The 14371-nt window shown below is 43.7% G+C and overlaps 2 protein-coding genes across 2 annotated transcripts; one reads left to right on the forward strand and one right to left on the reverse strand.

Annotated features, from left to right (window-relative positions):
* Nucleotides 1-816: 816 nt before the first annotated feature.
* On the forward strand, nucleotides 817-10358 carry LOC308124415 (serine protease 33-like). The gene is made up of 6 exons (XM_080487377.1): nucleotides 817-1053; nucleotides 2531-2551; nucleotides 6688-6850; nucleotides 6927-7204; nucleotides 7334-7473; nucleotides 8594-10358. Exons 1-6 carry the CDS (start codon nucleotides 999-1001, stop codon nucleotides 8888-8890), a joined length of 954 nt encoding a protein of 317 aa, XP_080343503.1. The 5' UTR covers nucleotides 817-998; the 3' UTR covers nucleotides 8891-10358.
* A 2356-nt stretch (nucleotides 10359-12714) lies between these two features.
* Nucleotides 12715-14371, reverse strand: LOC308124287 (prostasin-like; the record flags this gene model as incomplete). Its single annotated transcript, XM_080487210.1, has 5 exons — nucleotides 12715-13026; nucleotides 13373-13512; nucleotides 13642-13907; nucleotides 13996-14187; nucleotides 14346-14371. The coding sequence occupies 5 exons, from the start codon at nucleotides 14369-14371 to the stop codon at nucleotides 12715-12717; spliced, it is 936 nt and encodes a 311-aa protein (XP_080343336.1).

Consider the following 14371-nt stretch of genomic DNA (forward strand, 5'->3'; position numbering starts at 1 on the left):
GCTCTTAAGGAAGATAATCATTTTCCCGCATGAATGAGATATTTGCTTTGAATTACCTGTTTGTGTCACATCATCATCATCATGCCACAATGACAGGTGAAGAGGCCACGCCCACATTTTTGTCATTATTTCTCAGAAGCGGAATTCACTTTGATTCACGAACGCTGTTGATTTAGCTGCGTATCTTGTTCCTGTATTGACTCATCGATTTTTTCAACAAAATGGTGAGATCATCTTCTGATGGAGCTCGCGTTCTGGCTGAGGTTCTTGAGGAGTGTGGGAGTGATCAGAATGTCAGTGGACCTGTTTACACCCGGCATTAACGTGAGCTCAGGTGGAGGAACCTTGGCTTTACAGATATTAATCTCCTCAGATATTAAGCAGATATTTTACACATTTGAAAAACTAATAATTTTGAGATGACTTCTGCAGATTCCGGTTCCATTGACAAATCTTAGTTCGGACAGACAGACGACTCTACCTACGCACTGACAAATAGTACTGCTACAATAAATACCTCACGCTTCTCATTTCTTCAACGTGACAAAATAAGTTAAATGGTTGTAGATTTGATGACGTGAGAGACGCGATGTTTAGAAAAATCCGCCTGGTTTCGCGGCCGTCGCATCGACACCTATCAGAAACTTATCTGATTTCTTTCTACATACGACTGAGGCCTGCATCCGATTTCAAGATAACTGAATGCCTGTGCCTTCTTCCTGCTCACACTGTCCTAAAGCAGATCTGACCTGTGTCACATAAGAACAAAAAATCGGAATGTGCTTCACTTTTCACTGCAAATATAAATGCAGCCTCAGTGAGAAGAGAGACGTTGCTTACACAGGCCAAGAAGATGGATGAGGGGTTAATTGGTTCCTTCTTTCACGTTCATAGGCGTTGCGTGTGTTGTATTGAGCAGCCCAGAAGTGGGCGGGTCTGTCCTCTCAGGTAAACATGTACAGTGCCTTCAGCGCTCACACAGCTGGAGGAAAAGCACCATGAAGAAGGAGCTGCTGTCTACGGAGGTACTATTGATCGTCCTCACGCTCACCGGTCAGTGTCACACTCTCTTACCTACATCAATAAGGAGACAATTTCCACGGCTTTTCCACAGATAATAGGAACAGAAAAGAGGGAGCTGGGAGATGAACATCTTAGTAAAGTAAAGAAGCTCAGTGTAGGTCCTCCAGCAGCATCAACTCTACAGCAGCTTCACTAGAAAATGGTCCAGGGTGGCCTGAAGCACCTCTAAGTCTTACGCTTTAATAAATAGGATGTCTAATGTTTAAAGTAGAGACTGTCAGCCTCCTTGAGTTCATCCAGCAATCAGTTCAGTCTAAAGTGCGCTGAAAGACATATAAAATGTCAGGCGATTTAAAGGTCAGGCCAAACCGAAAGACATCAACGAGAACAATCACATGTCAAGAGTGTTGAAATGCAGAAAGACTGGATGGCAACGATTTTTAAAGTCTGTGACAAACAACCAAGGGATGAAAACGTCTGATGTGACTTTTTGATAATTCCAACTTATGTTTGTTTGACCCACAAAAAAAACCAAAAGCACAGTTTTTTTTTTTTTTTTTTATTTGTTGCTGCAATTTGTATTTGGTTGACTGAATAAACTATTACTACTACAGTGTAAAAACAAACAAACGTAATGAGATCTTTGATGTGTCTGTGTTAGAAATACTGTCATTACGCTTAACTATCATTTTTTTGGTACTTGTACCTTTACTCTTTCAAACATGCAATCTTACCCATACTTGAATACAATTTGCAATGTGTAATCTCCTAAAAAATATAAAACTTGCAAGAAACAATCTAGCAACAGATTAATGTACTGTTAGTATTTTAGGATACTTGTGAACTTCTACGAATGAATAAATACGCTTTAGTTCACTTGTATAATCATGAGAGGTGACAAACAACAAATACAACTCAGACTGCATTTTCCTCAATTTAATCCACGTATAAATTCTAAGGTATTCCATTAAATGCAACTAAAACTTCAACAAATAATACGTGTCAATAATGTGGATATCATATTATGTAGTCATGATATGAATGAATCACTAAAGTCTATTTGTTTCAAACATAAAAGAAACAGTGAATGAAAAAAAATATGCAGCTATAAACAATACTCATAAAAGAGGAGGAAGAAGTGTATACTTAGGAATTCCTACCCTCTTTTCATGATACATGCTTATTAACAGAAAACACCAATCTTTTTTTATGAATAGAACTCATAGTAGCTTGGTGAGACACTATTGGTAAAGAGAATGATCCTGAATCAAAGGGTGACTGTTGAACCAAACAGGAAAATCAGCCTTATTATGTGATCTGGTGTGACGCACTCATCTATCCTGTCCGGTGACTTGTTTGCTTTCCAAAATATGGAGTACACTTGTCACAAGCATGAAAACATAATTGCTGTTCTCAATACATCACATGTGAAGAAACAGGGCGCCCGGTCGGTGCGGGTATGTCCGATATAAGTACGGCTCTCACTTCCTGTTTGTCTCTCCCACAGGAATCAACGCACAGCTCGATGGTGAGTTCTGTTACCTTTGTTGGTCAATCCTGTCTCTTCACTTTTGCCAGCAGTTGTCAATGTTGAATCAAACACACAAAACAAGAGCTATGAAACAACAATAAATCCATATCTGACGGTTGAACAGACAGGAAAACACTCACACTGTCACTCACAACATGACACAAAACTCAGGTTTGCTTTCACCTTTATGGGTTCAAATAGTTTCCATCACTTCATTATAACCCTGGGAATGGGCACATTAAAATCTCAATGTGCTGTAGGAACAATGAACTCTTGGCCGTGAGTCGCACATTCTATCTACAGAGGAGGTTACGACACGCCAATGTTTTATGCGCCTGCATTCCACCACGGGCCGACAACGAGGATGTATGGCATGACATCATCCACTCTGCTGTTGCCACGTTACAATCTGGACTTGACACTCCCTGCTTTCACCCATTATGTGAACCGCAACACTAGGTGGAACAGGACTGTTGAGATGCAAATATTTAAGGTGCCATGCGCCCCCGGCTAGCTAAGTCGGTAGAGCATGAGACTCACATTGTCATGAGACCACCTTCCCGTGGGCTCACCACCCGCAGGAAAGGTTCTTAATCTATGTGAGCTGGGTGACAGTGCTCAGACTGCCACCCTGCAAAACGGATAAGCGGGAGCAAATGGATGGATGGATGGATGGACGGTACCTCTGCACAGGCTGCAATCGGGATGGGAATCGAAAACTGGTTCTGACTTCGAACCGGTTCCAATTGATCAATTCCATCGGTATCGTACACCTCAATTGTGTTCAATTCATTTTCCAGCACAACGTCAAGTCGCGATGCGGTACATTGCATTACGTCACACTCTGCGATGCAGACCTCCTTCAACCAGGAGAAAACATGAAGAGGAAGAAGGTCTAAAGTGGGAGACGATAATCCACAAAATAATAAGATACGTTAATACATGTTCCACTCACCACGTCCTGAATCCACAGAGTCCACAGCCTCTCGCCTCACAGCCAGAAGGCCCCAGTTAAAAAAAAAAAAAAAAGTCTCTCGGTCTGCAGGGAACTTTGAAACTAAAAGAAGTTTCAAAGTCTTGGTGCAAATCCCGGCAGGAGCCTTTCTGTTTGGAGTTTTCATGTTCTCTCTGTGTGCTGGTTTTCCTCCGGTACTCCGGTTTACTCCGATAGTAAAAACAACCTGCACCATGACTCCCTGAGCTACACCTCCCTAGAGCACCGCGCTGTGTGGCTGCTGAAGACGGTCCATTTGGTGAAGAAATGTCCTGTCTGAGGACTAATGAGGGACTTTTAATAAATTAACTATGCCATCAATCTGTCCCGTGTAGTGAATGTCTGCTCAAACGAGCCGACAGCTTAGACATATGCTAGTAGATCTTTACTATATGTGTGAGCCTCTAGTTTTCACACCATATACAGTAGTAAATGATCACCAAGAGTATGTCTACTGTGTAGACATACACAATCTAGTAGATGATAACTACTGTATGTCTATTAATTAGATCATTCTGTGTTGAATATCCCCTCAACAAAAGCACCAACACAATATGAAAACAGCATTCCCTGCAGACCGAGAGAACTCGTTCCTCCTCCTGTGTCACTTCCACATTCCTCTCCAGTCTCCGACCTCCCAGAGAGGGAGGTCAACATTTGTCAACAGTGCAAAATTTGAAAAAGTGTAAATTCCAGGGGGCAGCCAATGAAGATAAATACACATTTGACTGTTCTTTTTTAAGGGAAAAATTCTAATTCAAGTTTCACGTTTGGAAATTTTTTTTTTTCCTTTTGGTGCAGAAGATTGTGTAAAACTACTTTTTCCCCTCAAAAAAATACTCAGGAATTTTTAGGAGAGTTGATAAAATCTTATCAATACTCACCCCTAGTAATCTACCTGTTAATTCTCCTTTTTTTTTAAATAAAAAATTTTTTTCTCCAAAAATTGATAAGAGAATCGATAAAGAATTGAATCGTTAAACAGAATTGAAAATGGAATCGGAAACGGAAAAATCGTATCAATTCCCATCCCTAGTCTGCACTGTGTGAAGCAGACCACAATCCTATACTGCTGCAGCCTCACTGCATTCCGAGAGTGAGGAGGCTACCGACAACTACAGGCTCATTCAGGAAGTGGTGTCCTGTAGGCACCTACATTCTCCCAGAGGAACAAGAAGAAAGTTGCTGACGTCAGCCAGCTGCCGAAAAAAATTCTCGTTCGGCAGAACAATTCATACTCCGAGAAGAAGCTGTCTAATCGCAGGCCACGCCCCCTCACAGCAAACATAATTCTGTGAAGTGGCGTTTTAACTTTTCAACTGCACAGCTTATTTCTCGTTAAAATGTTTTAAAAAATACAGTTAGTTGAACTGTTTCAGTAATAAAAGACAACGTTTCTGTCTGGGTTGCCATGTTGGTCCGGTTTTAATAGTTTTAATCGCAGAAGCTGACAGCCTTGAATGATGTGTTCAGGGGCACCACGTAAACTCAGAGTCGTGCTACATGCCACATGCCACATGCTAACGCACGTCGGGGCTCACACAGTAGCGAGGCTACATGCTGAACATGATTCAAATATGACTGATTCAGTCATTAAGGATCTGGAGCGGAAATACGCCATGCACTGCCCTGTCACGGACTTGTGGCGGAATGCGGAAGTAAACAAGAAAAATCTGGCCAATCGCACACGGGTTTGGATGGATGGTTGGCACAGCCGAACAAAGTTGATGTCATTTTGTTCGGCAAGACCCTCAAGTACCGAACTTTCTTCTTGTTCTTATGGAGGATGAATTCACCTTGAGGCAGAACAGGCTCTGAGAGGCTGCTTCAAAACAAAAGGACTGGGATGGAGTGCAGGGGTCCCATGGCAAAGACATAGAGGTGGCTGTTAACTGCACCACGGACTATATTAACTTCTGCATGGACACTGGCTCCAGTTTGTCTTGTCTTGTCTTGTCTTATGGAGCTTTCACACGCAACTGTACCAACTGGAGCCTAGATTTCAGAATTGCAGTGTTCACCTGTATTGAATGGAATCGGCCAATTTCCCCAACAGTCCTTGAAATTGGCCGATTCTATTCAATACAGGTGAACAGTTCCAGAGTAAAAGGGTGTGATGGCCCAACTGCACAAAAACAATCCAGAAGGTCAGATTCTTAGTACGCTGTAGTGGTTGTATCAATGATGAGAGAAAAAACATAACTTTCTGAGACCACTAGGAAGCAAAGGTGGACCCACTGCTCCATATCTATGGGACTGATATTAATTGAGTGTTTTATATATCAACACAATTTCACCCACTGTAGGTAAACTCCTTAACAATGGGGGTGGTGTATTCCAACTGCACCAAGTAAACCAAAAGGTCCGATTTATAGCGTCAACTAGTGGTCATATCAACAATGTAAGCAGTCGGCATTGTCACCTTCAGAGCCTCCTGACAGGTGGAGGTCGACTCAATTGCTCCATCTCTATGAAACTAAGGCAACATTTCAATTACCCATCGTGGTTTGACTTTCCGAATGAAGATCATGACGGTTGTCATCTGCATCGACTGCAATTGGTAGTCATGGATGTGGATGTGTCCTTTGGCTTGTGCAAAGGAGTTTTTCGGTGAAGTGCAGTGCATGGAGAACTGACCCCACCCTTCACCCTTGGGATTCATCTGCCATGGCCTAGCAAGCTGGGACAATGGCATCAGAGTGTTCTTCTCCTAGCCTCTGGCTCAAAAAGTTTCCTCGAAGGCACAAGGGCAGTAACCCAGGCTGGGGAATGGATGCTGGATTCTCAAGACAGATCCATGGACCCAGGGTCTTCGCACATCGAGACTACCCACCACTCCTAGGCACTTCATGGGTGTTACATCAGACTTTGCCTTGTCCTAAATAGACTGTCTGCCAATACTCCGAGCACCATCAGTCCAATGGCTAGATGGCTGTCAATGGCTTTCCTGAGCTGGCGCCCTTTGATGGATCTAGTTTTTCCTACAAACAAGAATCGTATGTACGGTTGATAACTTACTGGGCAAACTGAGAGGGTCTATATTCCTCAAAATCAAATATCAGTCTTATAAGACCCTCCAGTCTCCATTCTTTGGTGCCAATGCTAATGGAAGTTGTTCCCTCTGGATCGATACCTCTAGTTTGCGGCCAGGCGACACGGAACACCAGGATCGTTGGAGGTGTGGATGCTGACCCGGGGGCGTGGCCATGGCAGGCCAGTCTGCATTTCAGGGGCGGACACTTCTGTGGAGGCTCCCTGATCAACGACCAGTGGGTGTTGAGCGCCGCCCACTGTTTCCCAAGGTGAGCTCCCACCAGCCAATCACCTGCCTGCACACCTGAGCTTTAACCCAGTGCCACTAACTGCCTCCTCTTTCAGTAACATCGCCAGCAACCAAGCATCCCTGAGGGTTTACCTTGGCCGTCAGACACAGCAACTCCTCAACTTCAACGAGGTGTCGCGTACCGTGTCGCAGATCATCCCCCATCCCAGCTACAGCTCGAGATCCAACGACAACGACATCGCGCTGGTGCAGCTCTCAAGCCCAGTCACCTTCACCGACTTCATCAAGCCGGTGTGCCTGGCAGGCACTGGCAGCGAGTTCGGAGCCGGGCTCATCACCTGGGTCACCGGCTGGGGAACCATGGGCGAGGGTGGTGAGCATCAGCATTGACAGCTCCATGTACCATCATCAATTTGTAGACATGTTAACAAAAGGAAAAGGATGAATACATTATGAGTTGAGTAACCGAGTAAACTGAGTAACTGCATGTTGTCCCTTTCAGACTCTCTGGATTTTCCTCAGACGCTGCAGGAGGTGGATGTTCCCATCGTGTCCAATGCAGACTGTGACGAGGCCTACAGCATCATCACGAGCAACATGATCTGTGCAGGACTGTCTGAGGGAGGAAAAGACTCCTGTCAGGTGAGTCTGCGTCCATTAAAACCACCGTCCACACATCTCTGGGTCCCAGTGCTCCTCGCTGGTGTTCAGACGGTTGTTTTTAGAAGTGATCACAGACTGTGGTCTTCACTAGTGTTCATAGACAATGGCTTTCAGACTGCGTTTACACATAGGCACAATGCGTTACGTATATAATTTTCCCGTCATTCGTGGCACATTTCTGACCATCTTTATTTGACGTAATGCTTCTAAATAAAGCCGTGGTTCCACCACCGTACCCCAACAGAGGGCTGGTGGAAAATCGTAGCCGGTGGTCGCGGTTTCTTTCCGTACCGTCCACAACTTGATATGCCTTGATACATGAAGTTCGCAGCTGAGCGTGTGGATTAGCTGTGATGCGTTATACAGCGAGACAGCATTCGGTCCGTTGCCGCATCCTCTTCTCTGTGCAACTCTGTGACATTTCTCTGGATCTGGAGCGACGTGAACGGTTCAGCAGGTGATGGTAGATTGACTGGGGTGTGTGTGGAGCCATATATATAAACCCAGTCGCAAACCGGGGGAAAAAAAGAGAAAAAAGGAAAAAAAAAAAAAAAGAAATGAAAAAATAAACAAGTAATTAAAGTCTAATATGTACAAGACTTAATAAGATAATGGATAATGGTGCTGTGATGAATGGTACAAAAGGGTGACCAAGTAAGATGAGGGAGTTAACTTTCAGTATTTACATTAAAGTGTGCGTGGATGATCATTTAAATTAAATAATATACCTATATATGTACATTCACAGTGACAGTTTTGTTTCTCCTGAAGTCCACCGTCATCGCCACAGTTTCAGGTTTCAATTCAGGTCAAAATCGTCATCCACGGTCAGAAATTGAAATTCGTGCCATTCCCGTCTTTTCGTAGTTATGTGTAAACGCACCTTAACAGAAATGGCCAATTGCTGCACCTGCTGGTCTTTTGCAGCAATTACACAAGTTTTCATGCGTTTTTGTTGCCTCTGTTCAAAGGTTTTAACATACCGTCGCCTCAAAGTCAAACCACTGTGTGTGTGTGTGTGTGTGTGTGTGTGTGTGTGTGTGTGTGTGTGTGTGTGTGTGTGTGTGTGTGTGTGTGTGTGTGTGTGTGTTGCTTTCAGGGTGACTCAGGTGGTCCGCTGGTGGTTAGAAATGAGTCTCGGTGGATCGAGTGTGGCGTCGTGAGCTTTGGGAACGGCTGCGCTCGGCCCGAATTCCCCGGAGTCTACACTCGCGTGTCGGAGTACGAGTCCTGGATCAGGAGCCAAATCACCACCAACCAGCCGGGCTTCTTCGCCCTCAGATTGGACTCCTCCGACAACCCCTCCGCCAACTCCTCCTCTTCCTCCATCAGTGGAGCTCCCCGAGTCCTCGCCCTGACTCTTCCTCTGCTCCTCTTCCTCCAGCAGGAAACTTAATGAGGGTCATCAGGCTTCATGCTGGGATTCAATCTCATGGTTCAAATCTGAAAATTAAAAAAGTAATCACTTATCAATTTCCTTCTGTCCGAAAGCTGAACAAGAATTACAGCTCCTGGGGTGAAATAGTTTCATTATTGTCTACTTGTTTTCCTCTAATTTTACTAATTTAGCACAAAAGAATCCTCTCATGAAGAACTACAATCGAGTAATTTTGAGTTTCTTTTAAATCTTGCTGTGCAGCATTTAATCAAAGTCACGTTGTACCAATAAACTGATTAAAATAAAAAAGAAATTGTACTGGGTTTAAAACTTAGCTTATCAAACAAAGAAATATAAAAAGAATTTGTTGGAAATGTAGTTAAAACAAAAAGATCTTGAAACTTTGAAATGTTCACATCCCAGCAACAGACCGGTAAAGTTTAAATGGAGGCAGAAATGTGTCGGCGAAACAATGATTTTTGAATTAAAGTGCTGAAAAACAACAAAACGAAAAACCGACCCATTAAGATTTGAAAGAACTGAAAATGACATAAAATATTCAAAACGTATTTTAAGAATTTCATTGTTTACTGAAAATTGTACACAATTTTAAATTATTTAAATGTTGCTCAGTTAAAATTGATTCACAGATAATAAAAAGACCAGTTAATAGATTACATTGTCTGCCATGGGTATCGTAACATAATTTAAAGGACAAACAACTCTTTTCCCTAAAAACAATACAATTTTATTATTTTCATGAAATGTTAATTTTTTGTTCATTTTAAACATGAGTCTTTTCAGCTATCACTTGTAGATGGATGCTCTTTTATCTGAACTTACACAATGAGTTCATGTTTAACACTTTGTAATTGCTGACACCAGCTCCCATGGTAAACAATTCATTGCTAAAATTCACCCAAAATATCCAACACCTTTGTACAAATGTTGAATTTCAGGACATTGACGCACATAAATGTATTTATTATTGAAGTCTGTGGATTCATGAGCAATATTATCCTAATAGTATATCATTATTGATAATCACTAATAATCATTTGGGCTGAGGATGAATTTAGATATGAACTTGACCTTGTGATACGACTCAACTAAAATACTTTGATGCAAATACGCTAAATATGTTTCGGTAACCTGAACTTACATTGAAAACGTTACCTGTTACTTTGTTGTATTATTTCTGTGAATAATGGAGAAAATATCAGGAGGCTCCAATATTACATTGAGCATTATAATGTGTTAGTCGTGACAAAGTCTTTCAGCGTGCGAGGACAGCAGTTCACAGCTGACATGTCCAAGTAACCAAGGTCAATTTTTTCCACTGTGATCTACTGTTGAAGTCGTATATGAAGAAGTCAAATCATATTCTTTTTTTTTTTTTAGAGTGGACTGCATTTTATACCTGCTCCTCACTTGTGTATGTGTGAGCTCTGAACTGTTGGGTGTTCAATAAATTCTATATCTATAACATGTGAAACTCTTTGGTTTGTCTGCATCCACGACAACAGTACTGTGTTTACCACATGCAGGTTACAGCTACTTTCTCAAAAAGTTGTAGTTCCGTTACTTCATTAATTACTCCAAACCACATTTGGAGTCATCCTATATTATAGTCAATACGGTAATTAGTTATATTTGGTAAGAATGCACATTTTCTGTTATGGTTGTTTCCTGTTATATTTTGAATTCTTTGATAATTTTCAATATCCTGCCGTGGGTGGAGTCATCAGACTCCACCCCCATCATGCACAAGTAATCCCGCCTTATATGATGCGGAGTGAAGGTGCACTGTAAATCAGCTCAAATAATACATTAAATAGGATATTTTTTTATATATCAATAATATAATAATTAATAATATTACAAATTGTGCTACACTGTCTGGTGTTTCGGTTTCACTGGTGCCCCTGTTAAATGGTGACTTCTGCCACAAGCCCGAAGCAGCAGCTGATGTTAAAATGAGACAAACAAACGATATGGTACCTATAGCCCCGTTTTCACAGTCCCCCTTGGTACCGGTGCCGGTCAGGTGGGGGTTACTATCCGTAACCAGACCCGTATCAGTGCCGCGTTTCCATTACACGGTGAACGGTTTGAAATGTAGGCGGGGTTATGAACGGCAGCGTAATCACGCAGGATGTGACGCCATTACGCAGCGGTCAACGCGGGAGAACTCGAGGAACAAACATGGAGGACTAGAGATCGTCGTGTGTTTTCTTCTGGCCTTTTGCTTCCTTGCAAAACGGAGACAGGCTGTTTTGCAGAGAAGGCTACAGGCTTTAGACGAGGAGAGTGCCGAGGAGGACAGCCGTGAGCAGGAGAAACGCGAGGAGGAGGAGAGGCGGGAGGAGGAGGAGGAGAGATGGGAAGGGGAGAGACGACTGCGGGAGAGAAGAAAGAGGCGACGCAACCGGGTAACCGGGAAAGGCAAGGTGGCGCTGCCTGTTGAAGCGGAATGACAGTGATGTCAGCCTCGTAAAATCCATGGTGCTGGCGTGTTGTGCTCTGCACAATCTTTGTGAGACTCATGGAGAGGAGTACAGCAATGGATGGAGCCACACTGTGGAGGCAAGCGATGCAGCTGAACCTGTGGTGGCACTGGGACAGGGTGCAGATGAAGGCAGGGATGTGAGAGAGGGACTCCTGCAATTCCTAAATGCATGAAGTATTTGTAAATAGAGCTGTATATATTTGAAGAACCTGTTTGGTGTTGTGTTATTTCAAAAACCTGTTACTGTTACCTGAGTTACTGTTTTGTTTTTCTTGTTCTACTTGTTTCAGGCTGCATTAAATCTGCAACACTGATCTTTGCGCCCTTGTTGTCCATCTACAAGCCAAACAAATCAGAAAGCACACTGCTAACAACCCCATCCAAGTTTTTCTGAAAGCATCTGGCAGAAAAAAAATAATCTGAATTGGAACAAGTTTTCATTCCAAACTTTTTCCTCACAAAATACGGCTCCATTCACACCACAGAGTGGAGACCTCCAGCACATCACAAGTGTTGACCAAAAAGTAGATGCGCATATTGGGGTGTGAAAAAACTATTTATTTGAACATATTATTTACATATATACATATTATATAAATAGTTTTTTCACACCCCAATATGCGCATCTACTTTTTGGTCAACACTTGTGATGTGCTGGAGGTCTCCACTCTGTGGTGTGAATTGAGCCGTATTTTGTGAGGAAAAAGTTTGGAATGAAAACTTGTTATAATTCAGATTATTTTTTCTGCCAGATGCTTTCAGAAAAACTTGGATGGGGTTGTTAGCAGTGAGCTCTCTGATTTGTTTGGCTTGTAGATGGACAACAAGGGCGCAAAGATCAGTGTTGATCTTTGCGCGAGCTCACGCGAGCTCAGAGGGAAAACCACATTTTGCAGTGTTTTATTTGTAAAAAGATTTCAAAACCATGTATTGTTTTCTGTCCACTTCACGATTATACATCACGATTTGTGATTGTAATGTGATAAAATGTGGAAAAGCTCAAGGGGTATCAATGTCATGTCATGTCAAGGTTTTTTTTTTTTTTTACAACAAAACTACTGCTGCAGAAATTGTTTTTTATATGTGTTTGTTAGATAAGCTAATTTTAAAATCCAGGAGAAGATCACTGTTACTTTGATTGAACCCTGTGGAACTAAAATTACTTGATTGTCGTCCTTTGTTGGAGAATTCTGTTGTGCAAAATTAATAAGATTATGGGAAAACAAGCAAAAACATATGAAAGTTTTTAATACCAGGAGCAGAAGGGAATTTATTCATAATTACAGTTTCGGTTTCATATTTGCGTCCTGAGACTGAAGCCTGACGACTTTTATTAAACTTCCTGCTGGAGGAAGAGGAGCAGAAGAAGAGTCAGGGCGAGGACGCCAAGAGCTCCAGCGATGGAGGAAGAGGAGTTGGAGATGGCGACAGAGCATAGGGAGGAAGGGGGCTTCATCTCCATTCTGACGGTGATGAAACCCGGCTGGTTGGTGGTGATGTGGCGCCTGATCCAGCACTCGTACACCGACACTCGGGTGTAGACGCCGGGGGAGTTGGGCAGAGCGCAGCCTCTCCCGAAGCTCACGACGCCGCACTCGATCCACCGAGACTTGTTTTTAACCACCAATGGACCACCTGAGTCACCCTGAAAGCAACACACACACACACACACACACACACACACACAGGGTCACCCATCAGCTGAAAAGTTTTGGACCGAGGCAACAAAAGGTGTGTTAAAAAAAACAGCAGGTGGCGCAAGTGTGCATGCCCGTAAGTAACATCAGACTTGGTATTAACATTCGCTTTGGGTGATCATGTCACAAGTGCACGTTAATGCCAGGTGTAAACGCAGTCTGAAAGCCATTGTCTATGAACACTAGTGAAGACCACAGTCTGTGGTCACTTCTAAAACCAACCGTCTGAACACCAGCGAGGAGCACTGGGACCCAGAGGCGTGTGGACGGTGGTTTTAATGGACGCAGACTCACCTGACAGGAGTCTTTTCCTCCCTCAGACAGTCCTGCACAGATCATGTTTCTCGTGATGATGCTGTAGGCCTCGCCACAGTCTGCATTGGACACGATGGGAACATCCACCTCCTGCAGCGTCTGAGGAAAATCCAGTAGGGCTGACGGGGACGACACGGAGTTACTCAGTTTACTCGGTTACTCAACTCATAATGTATTCATCTTTTTCCTTTTGTTAACATGTCTACAAATTGATGATGGTACATGGAGCTGTCAATGCTGATGCTCACTTCCAAGGCCCATGGTTCCCCAGCCGGTGACCCAGGTGATGATCCCGGGCCCGAACTTGCTGCCGGTGCCTGCCAGGCACACCGGCTTGATGAAGTCGGTGAAGGTGACGGGGCTTGAGAGCCGCACCAGCGCGATGTCGTTGTCGCTGGTTGCTAAGCTGTAGCTGGGATGGGGGATGATCTGCGACACGTTGCGCGACACCTCGTTGAAGTTGGAGACTTGCGGTGTCTGACGGCCGAGGTAAACCCTCAGGGATGCTTGGTTGCTGACGATGTTACTGAAAGAGGAGGCAGTTAGCTGCGCTGGGTTAAAGCTCAGGTGTGCAGGCGGGTGATTGGCTGGTGGGAGCTCACCGTGGGAAACAGTGGGCGGCGCTCAACACCCACTGGTTGTTGATCAGGGAGCCTCCACAGAAGTGTCCGCCCTCGAAGTGCAGGCTGACCTGCCATGGCCACGCCCCCGGGTCAGCATCCACACCCCCAACGGTCATATTGTTCCGCGGCGCCTGGCCACAAACTAGAGGATCGATCCAGAAGGAGCGACTTCTGTTAGCATTAGCATCAAATAATAGAGACTGGAGGGTCTTATAAGACTGACCATCTCTACGTCCTACCCTGGAGATGCCCACTGGAGCCTCTTTGATAATGGGGAGAATAGTCCCAGTAGTCAGTTTGCTGAGTAAGCTATTATCAACCATACGTACCGTATGGCCATTGATTTCATTGCCAT

Source organism: Lipophrys pholis, assembly GCF_963383615.2.
Source record: "Lipophrys pholis genome assembly, chromosome: 19".
Lineage (NCBI taxonomy): Eukaryota > Metazoa > Chordata > Actinopteri > Blenniiformes > Blenniidae > Lipophrys > Lipophrys pholis.